The following is an 18,671-nucleotide window of genomic DNA, read 5'->3' as shown; positions in this document are numbered from 1 at the left end:
AGTTTTAAAAATGTTACATTATTGAGGTATGCTATTGAAAAAAGCATAGCCGAAATTTAAGCATGCAGGCACGGTGGCCAGTTAATATCGTTAGTATGCGTCCGAAGATATCTCATCGAACCCTGGAGGAATCTTACTTAAGGGTATAGTATCGTGCAAGTGACCGCTCAACTCAATCGGGAAGCAACAATGGTGGGGCGGTAACAATGTGGGTTCGCTCACCATGGCAACAGGAGTCTCTGCTCCTCCTCTTCTTCCTCCTCCTCATCCGGAGCGACCGCCATCTCCTCTTCGTCCGACGTGGTCTGCAAGTAAGGCGCTGGCTCCGGGAACCCCGCGCCGAAGCCGGAGTCGAAGGGGGAGCGGCCGGTGAGGGAAGACGAGTGCGGGACGCGGCCCACGTCCCTCACGGTGAGCGTCATGCGACGAGGGTGCTTGAGGCGGTGCACGGCCTCGTCGTGGCTCAGGGACAGGAAGGACACGCCGTTCACCTCCAGGATCTGGTCGCCCACCTGCACGCGCGCCCGCGGAGACAAAGAAGCAACGAGCCGGGTTGGTCGTCGATTCCATTTGGGAAGCTCACCTCCTCATTTCGACCTCATCGTCCGCGTCCGATTCGCGGGTCTCATGGCATCCACACATACACACGCGCACACACACAAACACATACACACAAACACACGCATACACACACTCTCCTATGATGCCATTCGACCCGAACAGAAATTTGAGAGAACGATTTCTGAACCGAAATTAGGCGCAAGAGGAGATTATTTGGTGTATCCGCGCTGCAGGAAATAGAAAATAATATGTAAGGACTGAAATATAAGCATAAAATTAACTTAAAGCCATGAATCTGGACTTCCATAAACCAATCGTTCAAATTAGCAAATTAAAGGATTGGTCACAGTCTAAGCGAGTAATTTTGACAAATACTTCTCCCACTTTTCTTTTGTTTATCTTCGAGCTGTTCTTTTCGAACAGAATCCCAATAAGATCGTTGGCAATAAGACGTCCGCGGGCATTTCTAAGGAGCAGAGGGAAGCTATTATCTGAGCCTTCAAAGTGTGGTAACTGTCAAGGGTATTTTAAGTTCAACACTTTTATTGGAGCGGAACCGTCCCGTTGAATTACCGGATACTTACACGTATTCCGAAAATTGGGGATACGTATGAGTATCATTTGTATATGTTTTCTGTATTTTTCTTATTTTTTTTTATTTCTCACTTCTCCCAAATATATATATTATATATATATATATATATATATATATATATATATATATATATATATATATATATATATATATACATATACACACACATAAGAGCTGAAATTATACGTGTGGGTGCACGATATAATACAAATATATAAATGGGAAACACGTAAAAGGACACACATTCAAGAAACTTAAAGCTTGCAGCCCTCTCTTAAACCTTACGAAACCGCTGGCCATGTTTTCACGTCGTCTCCGTTCTAAAAATGCTAATAATTCGACAGTTTCCCATAATTTCCGATTAAATTCAAACATAAGAATGTAGATATTCTATTATAGTAGATTCTATGATTTTTAGAAGTTTTAATTAATGAAAAATATTTTTTTAAGATTATTGTTTTTTTAAAAAAGATAATTTATAATTAATGGATGAAAGAGAAGAAGATGAGCAATGATATTTTGTAAGTTAACATGATTCTGTGCAAAATGACTGAAGTCATCAGTCAAATGTATTTCATCCTACCCTGATTTTTGTTTATGGTCAATATCGGCACAAAGGCCTCTTTTTGAAATGGTATTCAAGCTTTTTGACAACAAATAAAATGCACCTATGTTATGCATACCTTAATTCGAGTTATTGAGTCCGATTACCTTTCAATACACCTCCAAAACAACCACCATTCAATGACGTTATTACCTGAGATGTAGCCTAATTGCATTATGTAATTTTCTAATTGTCTAATTCTGTTTATATTTACCTTATTGCCAATTTCAGCAATATAGTTTTCCTCGGATTCTAATGCTCAGGATTGTACACACGATAATTTAGAAACCCTTTGGAACTGAAGTCTTTCAGTGCAATTCATTTAAATAATGTTAATATTAAAAATTATTTATTGAAAATCGGAGGGAGAAAAAAAGGGAAAACGTGAAACTTCGGTATGAACAACATAATGTGCTTGCGGAAAACACTTTATTTGGCGCTCATGATTTTATCAACTCCAGCGTTCAAAAAGAACGAATAAGGAGTACTTACGAGTACATGTATGCACTTTGGTCATAGATAGTAAGGGGAACTAGAATATTAGTTTTTCCAATATAAAATGAATGCCTCAAATAACTTTTTTTCCTCGAATATTTTGAATAATGCCGTAAAAACATTGATCAAGTTTTATGAGGTATGCAGACCAAAAGATATCCTAAGATGTTTTTGAATAAATTTTGGCACACAATCGCCATTCACTTTAACTAGATTTGACGACCCATTGACCTCTTTCTACACTAAATATACCTTCAAAAGAAATCTTTTCCGCTTGAAAATAACGAGTTGCGAAACAGTTATGCAAAAGCGCACATGCTGAATTCGATAAGTTCTAAGGAGCAAAGAGATAGAAGGTTGGTCCCTATCCCTTTGCTTGGTCCTCTAGAGGTAATCCTTTGCATCTCTACGAGCCACTCGTAAAGATGCGAAGGATTAACTTTCGAGGGCCAACCAAAGGGATGAGGAGACGCGGGGGTCTCAAACGAGCGCAAAGCGCGAAATATACTTGAGACAAAATGAAATGAACTTGAGACCACCATTTCCACTGAAAGAGAGGGAGAGTGTGAGAAGGAGCAGAAAAACGTCTTTAGAAATTCTCCTCTCTTACTCAAGAAACGGTCTTTTGGGAGAGGAAGTGATAAAGTTCCGTCATTCGAACGCGTCCTTTACGATTACAAAGCTAGAGTTTAACCGCTTTATGGTGTCTGTCACCGTTGACTTAATTTGATTCTTGCGTTTAGCTCCGAGCATATATTTTCGGGCTGTTGAGGGGAAAGCAGTCAAACGGCCAAGGTTCAAGAGTTCAGGGAGCAGGGTGTCCTCATCGCGCAGGCGAGAGCAGGGACGTTGTGCGCCGAAATACATAGGGTATGAAGTCATGCACCATCGACGGGGCTGAGAGAAGCCGCCCACTAACGAATTGAATCCACAACGGGGTGCGAGCCGCCGGAAATTTGAGCAAGGTCTTTGAAGTTTCCACTGACCTACTGTTAAAGGGGCACACGTAAATAAAAAAGAAGCTAAAACCTCACTAGCGGTGAATTGAGCCACGTCGACAAAAACGCCATTGAACTAATAAGGAATTAATAGAGCGGTAATTGCGATCGAACGCATTTCAAATAAAAATTTGGCATCGGGATTTCAGAAATATCGGATTGGATTTAAAATTAAAATCTCGACTTCAGAGAAGAGGGCAGATTGGTTTTGGACAAGGCTTTCATTGACCAAAACCATTTTCATGGAACAAATGTAATTATAAATATTCCTAATCATCCATTCTGATGGTTGGGTTTTTAGTTTTATTATAATCAACAAATTACGAATAATGTGATGCTAGTATATTGCATAAACTATTTCACATATTCAAATGCTAAATTATTTTTAATTCAAATTTGATGAATGGTAATTTTTTTTATAATACAGGGTGCGTAGTTTGAATCCGGACAAACATCCGTTTCCTCGAATGAGGTATCCTCGCCGGGTTAGCGAAACCTTCTCAAGACTTCTCCGGAGCATTATACTTAGCCAAAATATGATAAACAGTTGATCTGGGGTACCAGAAAAATCGCACTATTTTGCAAAAATAGCGCCTAGCACGAGCACTTTCGGTAAGAGCGGCTCTTCGATTTTACTCCGCTCTTGTGCGAAACATCTCGGCCATTTTGAGGCTGTGACTGTTTACTAGATGCCTATAGCTTTCAAGAACGCCAATAGCGATATCAAGTGGAACTAAGATATGGCGGGGAATTCTAATTGAAATTTGTCCGGATTTAAGCGTCGCATCATGTAGTATAATACAGATAAGTATTAAATTCTTGAAACAAAAAAATCCGGCTATAACTGTAAAACTATAAAAATTCAACTCCTAACTATCCAAAACCATTTAATTTGCTGTTGTGTTAGCTGAAAGAACCATCGGCAAATGCCTCTTATGAAAGAATATCGGCAGAATAGATTTCACACTGATAAACGTAAATGTGGCCTTAATATCCGAGATGAACAAGATGGGAAAATATCATGGGATCTTCTGCTCACCACTGCTATTATTTTTTCTTTTTCGCCGGAGCATCCGAGGCTTGCTTTCACAAATAACTGCTGATATAAATCGAATTGACAGTCTGTGTCATCCACATACTTCGACGCCATGTTCTGAATACTAAATGTCAATATCAACTATGACCTACGCCTAATAATTATACGCGGCTGTGATAATGTATGCAGTTTTATCACAGCACTGATACAAAAGAAATAAATACCGTAGGGATTTTATTTCTTTCAATCAGTTTCAGTTTAGTCGTTCCTTTTTATTTTTATCTAAACTAATTACTAATTGACTACACTCAAGCACTCATATACTATATATAGTGCCGTCTCATATTTAAAGCCATTTCACCAACGATAATTAAAGGTACCTTGTGCCGAAAATTACTTCTCCGAATGCTAATGTGACATATCCACAAACTTAAGTATTGTGGGATTTATAATGAAACGTTACTTTCTATGTGTGTCTCACTAAATCAACGTGGCATCAAACGCAACTTCCTAACCAAGTTCATTTTATAAATGTGAATACTTTGGATTTTCAGGAGGAAGGCAAATGGGATATGACAGGCAAACTTGAGGAAAAGGACTTTAGAAAATATTTGTTAGGTCACGTTCCAGTCCTGCTTTCCTTTTATTTCCGAAGGAAGGGAATAATAGCCAGCTGTGATCATTCTCTAAATTGAGAACTCGAAAAGTTCAGTGGATAAGCTTTAACTTCTAATTTGTTTGGAGAAAAATACAAAGATAAGAGAGCATTTCTTTTTCTTTTGACTATGAAAAACTATGTGTCAAGAAAGAAAAAAATAACTTCTTTAATCCTAATTTTATAGATAATATAGATAGGCAAATTCCATCAGATCCAGAGAACTATTCCACCAGCTCCAGAGACTATCTGGAAAAATAATTTTTATGATTATTTGCGTCAAGGGACAAATAGATAGTATCTTCTTGTGTCATATTTTTTAAGTACCATACTATTTTGACTGTTTAAATTCATCCGGCTGAAAAATAAATTGAAATGAGTTTTTGATTAAGAAATGAGGCACAGAACATTCAATATTAGTGAATAGTAAGAAGAATTGTACACGGAAGATGACACGATGCGCAGGATATTGTTCAAATGCAACGATCTGCCAACAGTATCTCCATTCTACGAGTTTCTCCACCCTCACACATTTCGGATTTACACCCTATGGAGACTTCCCGCGTCCTACCATTTTGACAGTCGGCAGTCTCTGCCGAGAAATCTACGCCCGGTTTAATTTTTTTAAATCTTATTTTTCCGCTTATTTGTTCGAAAATTGTTACAGCAGTGAATAACAAGACCTGTACCAAACAATAGTTCATGTTATACAAAGAAACATTTTATATCCCCAACTGTTCTATTTGCCAATTATATGATTACATTGACAAATAAAATTTTGAGCTCTCCTTTCTTTTGAAACGAGATATCCCTGACCAATCTGTTCTGTGCAATCATTAGCCTAAACAGTTGGGCAAGAGTCCTTCCTACTTCACAACCAAAAAGATCAATTATCCATCACTTGCAATTGCCTGCAATTTGATTCACGGTTTGCACCCGCTAACGAAGTACTTCATGGAATTGAGGAGACATGTAACCTCACTCGAACAAGTTAGTATAAAACGCAGTGTTTATTTTAGTTGTCAAATTAATAATTCGTACTATAGTACATACTTTATGAAATGTTCCAAGTTTTTACAAAATATTACTACCTTTATTAAAAAAAAACAAGTTCTTCGACATTATTTAAGAAGTTGGCTGTATTTACATTCGTACGCTTGCTAACTTTCTCAGAAAACGCTCTCTCCGTACGGAGATTATATTTTAACAAAGAATAAAAAACTTTTTCAAATTTACTCATTTCTTAATGACTTCTTTTTCCAGAAAACATCAAGCTAAGCAACTTAATATGTTTTTAAATATCTTTCAAAATTCAATATAAAAGAAGTTTAATTTACAAGATATTGAAAAGAAATATCCACAATAATGAAGTCAAAAAAACCTAAAAAAGATCTTGCTGTCTAATTTCCTCAAACGTTTGTGACGTGCAATGTAATCAGGTCGATAGTATAAGTATAAAGGAATATTCTCCTATTGGGGAAAACCTCTGGAGTAGTTTCGTATGCTCGAATTATATAAAAACCAGCATGTTGCCCCTTTGCGAATTCGTGAATCCGAGATTCCTTCCTATTATTAGAGCTAGTGAGTGAGTTAGTTTGTACGGACGTCTTACTGCTTCTCCTCGCCAACCACATGCCCACTACCGCTTTTTCATCAGCGAGCAAACTCGCAACGCATGAATGATGATGACTATAAAGGTCCTTAGGACAGAATAACCAGCACCATTGAGCTTCTTCTAATGATGCCTATTCAAATCCCCAAGACTCTACTCCCTCCGAGACCTGGAGACACACGCCAGGAAGCAAGCAGCGGCGACCGCGACGCGTGGGCGTCACTCGTCCTCACCTTGAGGCCCGCCCTCTCCGCAGCCGACCCCTCGTCCACGCCTGTTACGAACACGCCGAGGTCGTATTCCGCACCCCCGCGGATCATCAGACCGAGGCTCTGTCCCGGCTCTATGCTCAGCTCCACCTGTATGCAGAAAAGGGGCGAGAGATCCGAAATCACAAGCGTCAAACTGCGAATGCATCAGAAGTAGAAGGAAGAAACGATAGTGTGGGAGGACCACTGTCACACAACAGGGCAACATGAACATGCCTCCGTCAAGATGTTGTACCTGTGAGCTCGTCGAGGGGCTTAGTACAAAGAGAAAATTTTTAATGTGAACTACAGTGAAACATCCACTGCTTTCAAGATACAATTGAACATTTTCCACTCCAGCCGTTGGTAGGTAAGGAGGGGGACATGAGATCAGTGATTCATTAGTTTAGCCCACGATGGGCCGTCATGCATTAATCATCAACGCGAACCGCGTTTTAAATCAACCAAGTGTAAGTTGCTTGAATCATGGAGAACGTATACATACCTATGTATAATGCCACAGACATTTGTCACTATGTATCTCCTATCGGACAGTCTTGGAGGCCTTATGCTGCTGAATAAAGTAAGGAGTAATCTTTTGGTTGAAAAAAAACTAAACAAGTATCATGCAAATTTTAAGGTATGAAATTAAAAACCAACCATTTGAACTACCCCCACCTTTTCTCATACAGACCGAAGTGGAAAAATTCGTGAATCTTCAAAACTGTGGATTTTTCCAAGAATATGCGTCACCTATATGCGACTCTTTATTTTGAGTCACCCAATGAGCTCAAGGTATCTTAAAAGGCATTTCCACATCACCCCATTGGTACACCACAATATAAGAAAAAAATACTCCTCTCTTGAACGCTAAAGTGGTGGACGAAAGAGAGATTTCTATGAAGAGGCTCGAGGGACTAAAGAGTGGTCTTATTTTTCAGATAAGGTTCTGAAAAATGTCACAAAAGCATTCCGTGCACGCTTGAAGCTGGGAAAGAGAGACATGCTTCCAAAAATTCTTGCTAACTTTCTACCAAGAAATAGGAATTAGGAATAAAGCAAGACATATATAGCTATCAAGCATTTAGTTTCCGTTTTAGTTGTCTTCGATATTCCCAGGACCAAAGATCTTCATGAGATACTTCCAATCACCACTAGCGTGAGTATAAAAATCTTGGATCATTGCGAAGAATAACTTCATTTTTTTCTAATTAGCCTGAAATACGTCTCCATTAAATTCCGTCTACAATTTTACTTTCTCAACTCTGCACCGCATAAACATACCATTGTCGAGGTTTGATTCTACCTAACAGAAAGGAATACAAATGGATAATAGTGCCCCACGGCTATCTATGTATCTGATTAATGCAGTCAATCTTGGAATAAGAGTCGTGCATCCATCATTTATTAATGAAATATTGTTAAAAAGCCAAAAATCAAACCAGCCCTCGGGTTACTTACTTGTTTACTCTTTTTTTGATGTAATTGAAAAAAACAGTATTTAACCCGAGACTAGTTTGATAAATTGAGGTAAAGTTACCATAACATCAAACCCTACGGCGTATACATTTCATTACACAGGGACCATAAAGATCTGCTCCTTGAAAAATGACACACCTTGGTTGTAGCTGAGGGAGCTCAGGCATGTCGCATAAAATCGAAGTAGTAATAAGGGCCCTCCAGGACAAAGATAGGGCCCAGCGCTCTACCCACTGATCTACCATGCCCTCTATTACTAAACAGCGTTCATATAATGACCATATAATAATATTGAGAACGAATATTTCTTAGAATGCTCTCTTATAAACTTTTTTCAAATAGGAGTCAGGAGTGTGTTATGGGCGAAAATAAACCCTCGTGGTTTTGACTATGCAAATACGGATAGATCTGGCAGAATATGCAAACAATTTAATTGATTTCAAATTTAGTGTTATTATATATATTCAATACATCAGTATAATTTACTTTAAAGCCGCAGTCATAACGTAGCTACTGTTGTAAATGGGTTACTTACTTTCTTGAACGTTAATATCTTCCGTCAATAAAAGTTGATAAAACCCTGTATTGGGCCAAAACAGATGCGGGATTGCGATCCATTTCCGGTCTCTCAAAATATTGAGCCAGGTACTTTGAGCATGTCTGCTCAAGAGGAAAGCTAACTATACGCCGGACTTTGCTTCTCCGCAAAAAGTTTCAATTCCATACAGGCATAGGTGCATGCAGATTGACGACATTGATTCGGACCTCGTGACCTTCTTTACGGCAGTTGTCTTATAATATGGATATTTTCAGAGAAAGCACCCCCGCCGGTTAAGAATATTTGCATAACGTCTTTTTCAAATTATCCAAAAATAGAAAAATTATAATGGATAATCTAAAAGTGAGATAAATGGAGCATTTTTGAGGAAACAGTCAATGGAGTAATATAATGCCTACGCACTGACCTTCATAGTTTTAAAATAACTTATAAATTTAGTTAATTCTGTCAAGTCAAAGGCAATAAGAAAGTACATCCTTTGGTTCTGATATCCTCAATGTTCATCGTGCGATAAAAGCGAATCGCTGGGGACTGTTCATTCAGATTACCGAAACGAGGAAGGAAATGAATGGGCTCAATATTTATCAGTTACATTTTTTGGATGATTCGAAACTACGTATTGTATTACGTAATTGGAACAACTCGTATTATCTCGCATTAACTATCTGCTATAAAGAAGATTCAACTGTTTAAAGCGAAGTCCATTTATGAAGAACGACTGGATTTCTTACATCTTTGATGATCACGGTTTTCCAAATCATCGGATACATCATGGAGAACTTATTTTAGTCACTCCATATGAATCGTTTTAAGTAATTCTTGGGAAACTACAAGATCAAGAAACCACTAAAAGCCAGGTCTTCTGGGATTTAACCCTAGCATATAAAACTCAATTCCCCCTAGATCCAAATACAAGAAATGGAATGCCAATAATCAGCTTCCTTAAGAGTTTCAATATGAAATACGTAGAGAATCTTTAAGTGGTATACGCAGATACGTACCTACAATTGGAAAATTGCATGAGACCTATTGGCTTAAAGTTTTCAATTCCATGGAAATTATTTTTCAGGCTTCAGTAATGCAGTATATATAGTAAACTAATCATTCCAAAAGTTTTTGTCAATAATGAAGTGATAGTAAGTGAACCTGAGTAGGTATTAAATATCAAACCAACAAATATATAAATATTATATCCAATCAAAAGAAAGATATAGCTGATAAGGCATTTTAATGCATTGTCCGAGTAAAACAACTAATTGAAGCAACGTGCTATGCATTTGGAAATAGTAGAATTGATAGTGTCATCATCACAAACACTAACCATGACTTTTAATGTAGAAACTTTGGCGTATAATCAAAAAATATTGAACAAAGTAATATTTAATGCATTGCTGCCTTCAATTTGAATTTACGATATGTCAAGCGATCCAATTAGAGTGAAGTGATTAAATCTAGAGAAGGCCGTTAAATGCGTACAAAGGCCCGCGGCGACAGATCATCTATATCAATTTAAAATATCATACGCACTAAAATAAAATAAAGTCATCAGATTACTCTTCTGAAAACCTCCATACGACTACATTAGATTCTTCCATTATTTCGCTATAGGTAGGGTTGGAGTTATGTTGATAACATGTCTGAGTTTCTAAACGATGATAATTTTTGGTTTTAATTGTGCAGGAGCATTTTGAGCTAATTATGTCTGTTTATGTATTTGAGTGATATCTTTAATGATACTCTTAGTCGATGGCATTTGATGAACAACATGCTGTTCGCCTGCTTTGGGCATAAGTTATGAACCCGCATACGCAGGAGAAGCTTGAACTCTTGGAAAACAATATAAGCATTATTTTGTCACTTTCTATTACGTACCCTGGCATTGATTTTACCCCCGTTGGCGCATGCACTGAGTGACCAGCAAAGCGCCTGCAGTATTTTCAAGTTGTTGAAATAGCTTGAACCTCTTGACTACTGACGCGTGTTGAATTATCTTGAAAAACTACATCTTCAAATATTTTGTGAGCACACATTGTGGATTTTAAAAATAAGGAGGTTTATTTTGGGTGGGGGGGGGGAATCGAGAGGTGACGCTCTAAAAAAGCATTTTCATTCATAAGATCAATCCCAAAATATTATGCCAAAAAATTATTGTTTTTTTAAAAGAAAGATTAAAGAACAAAACCATTGCACTTATTGTAGAGAGGCTAAAATCTAGTCTATAATCCGAAGCGTATCATCTCCATTTCATAACTCACAAGCAAATGAAAGAACAACGTTATTCTCCAGCAGTCTGCCGAAAAATGGGGTTTTGATCATTTCAAAATTCAAGACGAAGTAAATAGAATGCATAAATAAGAGGAGGATAAAAGATAAGTTGAGCGTATTGAAGAGACAAACGCAAAACAAGAAAACTAGGGATGAAAGGATTTAAGATAAATATAAGCTGGTACTCACTCTTATCTTCTCTTCGTCATTCGGAGGGAAGGAAGGACCAGGATGTTGATTGGATGTTGGCAATAGGATTGTTGATATTTTCATAGGATTTCTGAGTCATGAAATCCTTTGGAAAGGGATTCAATAAAGAGTAATCTTGGAGAAAATAATTTTGTTGGCAATTTTCGTGGAGTTAAAAACTATTTGAAGGGTTATTAGGTAGAAATAGCATATCATATGTTTTGTAGTGCATCAATATTGAGTCATATTAAATGTTTCGAAAAGGGATTGAATATGGATGAGGCGTGGAAAAAAAACAAAACAATCTGTCACTATAGGTTGTCAAGGGCCCATGATCGTCACGACGTGAATTAGAGTGATTGTTCAGGAATTTAGTTTCTTAAGTTAATTTCTCTACAACATCTTTCCACTTACGCCTATCAACCGAAGAAGGCACATAGTTTGTGGAGGGACTTGGACTTTCAAGGGGCTAGGGGCTCTGGCAGACAATCATGTTTAACCATGAAGATGGGCAAAACAGCCGGGTGATTTTAACCGCATGGAGAAAGGTAGGGTTTTTTTCAGGAGCTGAAAAAGGCAATACTCAGTGAGAAAAAACTTAAGTACTTCGTAGATACCCATCTATGAATTTTTTAAGGGTCCACTTTTGTCAGCAGGCATTAATTTACTACTACGTCTACTCTATCTCCATTTCCCTTCTTTACTTTCCTCATTCATTCAATAATTTTCCATTTTTACATGTCATTTTTAATGTAGTTTTTATTGCAACCCTATTCTAAGTATTTAAAGAGGTTCTTATTCCACACCAGCTGTAGTATGATTCAAATTTATTTATCAAGTTGAATGAGTGGAGTAGCAATAGACAGGGAAATCGAGTAGTGAACGGCTAGAAACTAAATACTATCCTATGTTGATGGGAAAACTCTGGTTCGAGACGAAATTCAGACTGGATGTCTAATTGCACATTGGGAATTTTGGATGGTAGGGGATAGAGAGGGGGGAGCAGACAATATATCTAAATGCAATAATACCGAGGATTGGGGGATGTGGTGGTTATCGGATGGGAAAGGACGACGTGTCTCCCTCCTACCTTCCGTATGCTTCCGTCCCTGTTCGGGGGGGAGCGTGGAGCGCCGCCGGACGGCACTGGCGGGGGCGGGGACACGGGCCGCCCCACGCGGTCCACCCACGAGTAGCGGCACCCAGACGGGGGCGGGATCCTCGGGATGGCGTGCTGCCGCAAGGGCAGCGGCTCCGGCACCGACGCTTGCGGGGAGCTCTCCACCGTCATGCTTAGCGTGCGGCAGGACTTGAGCATCTGACAGAGGGCGCCAGAGAAAGGAAGCGATAGAAGGAAGACGGGCATTAAAATCACCGAGCGGCAAATAGAACGACGGCTAATCGTAAACCATAATTCTTAAAAAATATATCTCTGGAGAATATATTCACATATTTAATTGGAAAATGAAAAGTTTTGTTCTGAAATGATTAAGTATTTTTTCCTGAGTTAATAGATATTTTAACCCCTTCAGTGGGGACTTAATTTTTTTCTAGTAAAAACCCCCAGGGAGGTTTTTAAAATTGGTTGGGTTTTGAAATCATGAAGATCACGGAATTATTCCGGGATAAAATGTTATAAGCATCAGAGCAAGGCCCGGAACTTTTGCGGGCATACCACTTATGGCAAAGAGATTAATTTTACTGTTGATTGAATATTTATTATTTTACTCAATATTTTCCTTTTGACATTTTTACGTACTAATACAAATATAATGGTACAAATAATGCATTACAGTTGAATAACACAAACATAGGACAAATAATTTTAATAATTCATAATAATGAGCACAACTTTAACGTAAAAATGGATACAATATTAAATAGCGTTGCAATGAATGTTTAAATAAAGATAATGCAGAGCATTGAAATAAAATGGTTGAGCCTCCCCTTTAGTTATGAAAATAGTTATAGATTTGTTATATATTAATCAAAGTGAAAAAATAGTGATGCAATGAAAGAAACATAAAATTGAATGTTTAATCTGCATTTCATAACGTTGCTAATATTTGGCAACCGACTCTATACTGTAAAAAGGACTCACAAAACCTTTCAGTTAATACATATACTCACTGGTTACATATATTTTTTCAACATCAATAGCAGGTGTTAAAATTCATTAATAAGGAATACAAATTACACCTGTATTTTATGTTTTCAGGTTTATCTTTGTAGATTTCATATTGAAGAATGTAAAAACTATATGAATTTCACGTGAAAAGTTCAGTTACTGTACGATTAGATTCCTCGCAGAAGGATAGCTATGACGGTTTCTATAACAGTTAATATTAAGGTTAAGGTTTTTGTACGCATAAGTATTTTCCTTTGCATAAAATCTAGTTTCCTAATACCTAACTATTGAATATGAAGCTGAAAAGCGATTCAACTTTAACATATGCACGGTTAAAGGAAGCTAACGTGAGTTTCTTAACGTTTTTTATTTAGCCTTTTCTTTTGCTGAACTAATTTTTTGAGATTGATTTCTTAAATGGTGGAAAGTTTGATCTCAAAAATGAGGAAAAAATTTATAAACTATCCCAATACGCGCTCAAAACGTTAATCCTTTCGTTTGTAGTGAGGAAAAATGTCTTCTATGGAGTAAAGAGTAAAAATATCCAGACAGCCCAAGCAGAAAGCATGCGCAGGAAACCAAATGTTTCGTTTTTATAATTTGATCCAAATATACCAAGAAACAAATAAAACTCAGAAAAGCGTATATTGGTACGCGTAAAACGAAATGAGGACATTGATCAGAGGATCCCTTAGCTTTGCGTAATTGATAATTGGAAAATAACCACGATAACCTCCGCAACAGCCGCAAAACCACGATGGCTAGGGAGGAGAAGGCCGCGGCAAATAATCAATGCCTTCACAACGGCACTTGTAATTGAATACCTGGGGCCGCAATGTTTTAAATTTTATTTGGCTATTCCCTTGGGGGTTCTCTACCACTGAAAAATTCAAAAGAAATATGGGTACGCGGAATTAAAACGATCGGCTATCCTGCTCTATACTGCTCGATTCTCCCTCGCTAGAATCCTTCCTTCATTGAAGTAATTAATGTGCAAGAAAATTAAATACAATTAGATTTTATATAAAAAATGATTTCCCTATCGAAAGAAACCTAATGTCAACAATGTTTATAAGGATCTCCAACTTTCTTGTTGGTATATCTTTGCTAAATTTATTTTTTTAATGATTGAATTAATTATCACAAAGTAAGTTTTCCATCAGAAAATTTGTTTTTCTAATCTTTATTTGCCTAAAATGTTAGTAGGAGTAGAAAATGAAGTGTTTTAGGAAACTGATAGGTATTGAAAATCTTCAATGAATACTTCAATACTGAGGAGAACTTTTTACAGTGCGGTGTATTTCTGAAAGGAATACGTTTTCCGGTAGTCTTGAATTTATAGGGTCAGTTGATACGATGAAATAGCAATTGAGAGTAATCATCTTCTCATTACTATTTAGGAATGAACTAAATCAGAAAAAACGCAATACTATTCCACTGAATGCTTAATCAACTGTCTTAAGAATGAATTATTGAGCACCTTGGACAATTTTCTACCGAAAGGAAGTTGGACCGTGGTGAAATCATCCAAAAGGTGCAATATGAAGCCTTTAATATGATGATTGATTTCATTAAGGAATAAACTGATTCCATTATTATGCAATTATCCTAATTAATTTATTAAAACCTAACTATGGTCTTTGAATCGAAATTTGGTGTATTACGCAATAGATAAGAACAGACTACTTAGCCCTACCACGGGTTAAATTCACACAATCATGGATGGCGAACCGATTCATTCAATGTGCCACTTTTGCGGAAGCTGAGGGGTTTTTTCCATTCAGATTATCACCTACATTGTTTTATTATAAGGATATAAAAGTTGAAAACTTCAAAGCTAGTGTTTTTGCACCCAATTATGTGTATAGACCCAATCATGAATATTTCACTGAAGACATTCATCATACGAGATATCTCCCAGACTTGAACGCGGAACCTTCACAAACAGCCTTTAGTTATGTACATGAATGGAGAGTAAATGCACATGTCACTGAAAGGGCTTACTTTGCCCCAAAAAAGAACAACATATATTACGTTAACAAACTCTTAAAATGTAGAATCAATTAAAACGTCAATTGCATCACATAATTGAAACTATAATTAATTCATATGACCTTCCTACATTTGAGTCCTCTGCAGTAAGAATATTTAACGAAACTTAAATATCAAAGTTGGCGAACATTATTTCTGTTGTTGAGGGTAAGGCAGGTGAAGGGCAAGACCATTAAAACCATTTGTGCATATAATAAATTTTAACAGAAGAGAAGCAACGCATACCACACGAAAAAATCCCCATCATTCATCATTCAGCAAATTCGTTCACATCTTTCTCTCTCTCTCTCTCTTTCATTCACCATTTTACATTCGTTTATGAAATCATTCCGTCTCTCGCAGCCGATATTCCCTCGATCGAGCAACATTTCATAACTCCTCTCTCAAGGGAGCCCGTAGCTTCACTTTCTACGCTCCAATATCTTCAACTATCTTTATCATACGATACATTGATATAGTATTGTCGATCGGTAGATATTCTGCACGTAACTTTATATGAAAATCATTCAGAAAATTATTTAAAAACGAAGGTAGCGGGTAAATGTGCTAAGAAAACTACCAGATAAAAAGACAATGGTGAGATTTTATTTTTAACCGATGATGAAAAGAATCTACCTAACTTGAAAAAAAATCAGCCTAAGGTAAAACCGTCAATTAAACTAATTGTCACAAACACTCGTTAATTTCTTTAAGAAAGGGGATTCATTAGTTTAACAATGCGGAGAAATGCATCGGCGCCAATTGATATATTAACAAATACAGCTCTATTTTAGAATGATATCGGAGAGCAATGGTGCTCCTATGAATGGTGCTCGATTTGTGAACTCATTACGCGAGGCCGACGTCTGCCCACCCCACTCTCTTCTTCCCCTCCCCCTTCACCCCCCCCCCCGGGACACGCAATTGGCATCTGGAAACGATTACCTTTACCACACTTCTCCCTCTGTCATGCATTTCTGCTCCTCTCCCCCCTGCAAGATCTACCCATCCCTACAAATCCTTTTATTCGGCCTCCCTGTCATTCAAACCTATGATCTTTCTTTTTGCACTTGCTTTACAGAAACCGCTGTGCCAACTCGTTTACTCTTTTCATCCGCTCAGCAAATGAATATGTGTGCGTTTATTAACTTTCAAACAACAAGTTCTATTTAATCTCTTATGGAAGTTTTCCAGATTGACAGCTCAGATAACCAAGAATAGAATTTTATTAAAAAGGCTATACAAGTTGAAACACATCACGGGAACGAATGTTTTATGGGTCAATCATGGATATTTTTTCTTCCCCGAATTAATGCATTTACGTCCTGTTAATCATCCATGCCAAATTAATTATTAGTGAATGTACATCATTGAAAATATTTTATTCCTAGATAACTTCATATTTTCTATTTTTCAAACAGAGTGCAATAGAATTTTTCATTCAACCATAAGAATTCGGATATATTAGGATGAACTTTCGTAGCGATCGAGGAAGAAACACTCTGAATTCAATAAACTTAATCAATCAGACAAAGTATTTGCCTATACTATACAATATGATACCTAAACAAATACTAAAAAAGCAAAAAGGAATACTCTACACCCTGAATCAAGTAAAAAAATTCAATTAAAATCACATGAATATAATTTTTATAGAAAGTTTATAGTGTTGAAAAAATAAGTAGTAGTAGTTTTTAGGGGAGGCGACCGACAGCTAAGGTCATTTGCGCCATAGGGGATGGACAGGAAAGGATGAAGGGTGGAGAGAAACCCGGCGTCGGCATTAGCCTACTCTTTACGAAAGGCGCCAAGGGGTCCGCAGTTTAACGTCCCATCCGACGGACGGCGTACTCACTCAAAGTGCCCTCCACAAAGCACCTCAAGTAGGGATCGAGATACCTCTGAAAAATATTCAACACCGCCGGGATTTGAACCCGCGCCCTCAGGGTGGGAAGCCAGTACGTTAGCCCCCGCACCATCTCGATCCCCTTGAAAAAAATAAACTATTGGTTTTATTGCCAAACGAACTTTCTCGGACATTTAAAAGTTAATTTTAGTGTGCTTTATACTTTTTTGTACAGGTTGATCTTGTGATTGTTGCAGCAATAATAATGATTCGTAAGTATTAAGATTAAGAAAAGTATGAAAAAAAATGAAAGAATATTGTGAATATTTAAACAATCCGCCGCCAATGCATGATTTTATATCGTGAACAAAATTTTACAGTATAAATGAAAATAAATCTGTGCTTATGATAATTGGACTTATTATTTTAACTCGGAGAAAAATGCATTTCATACAGCACTTAAGGAGCGATTATTTCTCTCTAGTGTACGTACGCTCCTGCAAAGACAAAACCAAGCCATTGGGCAGTAGCAAAGAACTCTCTAGAGAGACATCGTAAAGAAATACTCCGCTTGATGATAAAGAACAAATTACAATAGCAGTTTTTCATCGCCAGACGCTTACGTATATTGATGCCAATAGAGAAGGAAGAGTTATCATCAGAATCATCGAAATCTTTACGGTCTGCAATAATCCCCGCAAATTTCAAAGCATGACTGGAGTTGAAAGTGAAACAGAGAGAACTATTGAATCTTTTACATAGTAATAACAGCAGTATTTTGTGCCGTTTTCCCAAATTTTATTTTAAACAGTGGAAAGTTTATTTAGGATGAGTTTGAAAGCCCATTTCAAAAATTTCGGCGGAGTTACGGCACAGTTAGACCCGGCGACTGAAGGGAGGGCATCTGATGTGCCTGCATGTGAATCAGCCACGCCTCAAATCATTCCATTATTTTTCTACTTGGCTGCCGTACAGCCCACCTCGAGTCATTTGGCAAGGTACTCAACACTCTCTAGAAAAAAATAACGACTTAAAGGCCAACCTTTGATATTTGGACTTAGCTAATCACCTAGACTGCGACTACGGCTTTGGCAATTCTCACTCAGCAGCTTGGCAGGTCTCTCATATGGTTTCTTTTTCCTGATGTTTTTAATTGATTTATGAATTATATAAATACATTTGCCGATACTGATAGAGGAATTAGCGCCACTTAATGGTTAATTGGTCGGTAGAGAGTGCAGTATAATCGGTTAACTGATGTATCTGTTTCAGTAATGGAGGATTTTAAACCTCTCAGTGTAAAAATGGGATCCCATTAAAATATCACTGATTCCCCTCAAATTCACTGCAAAAAGTGATTGCAGCTAAAC

At 37.4% G+C, this 18,671-nt stretch overlaps 1 protein-coding gene across 1 annotated transcript in view; it reads right to left on the bottom strand.

The window, feature by feature from the left end:
- The window catches only part of dysc (whirlin protein dyschronic), a 209,279-nt gene that overhangs the window by 177,291 nt on the left and 13,317 nt on the right, over nt 1-18,671 (bottom strand). Inside the window, exons 4-6 of the mRNA XM_071590149.1 lie at nt 12,387-12,614; nt 6,790-6,915; nt 223-512 (exon numbers count right to left, since the gene is read on the bottom strand). Of these exons, the coding sequence (XP_071446250.1) occupies nt 223-512; nt 6,790-6,915; nt 12,387-12,614 (644 nt within the window). The remainder of the gene's footprint in view (nt 1-222; nt 513-6,789; nt 6,916-12,386; nt 12,615-18,671) is intronic.

This window comes from Hetaerina americana, unplaced genomic scaffold, assembly GCF_022747635.1.
Source record: "Hetaerina americana unplaced genomic scaffold, ioHetAmer1.1.p SCAF_1, whole genome shotgun sequence".
In the NCBI taxonomy this organism is placed as follows: domain Eukaryota; kingdom Metazoa; phylum Arthropoda; class Insecta; order Odonata; family Calopterygidae; genus Hetaerina; species Hetaerina americana.
Note: the sequence above shows the minus strand (reverse complement) of the source record. Positions and strands in the feature narration are given on the sequence as shown.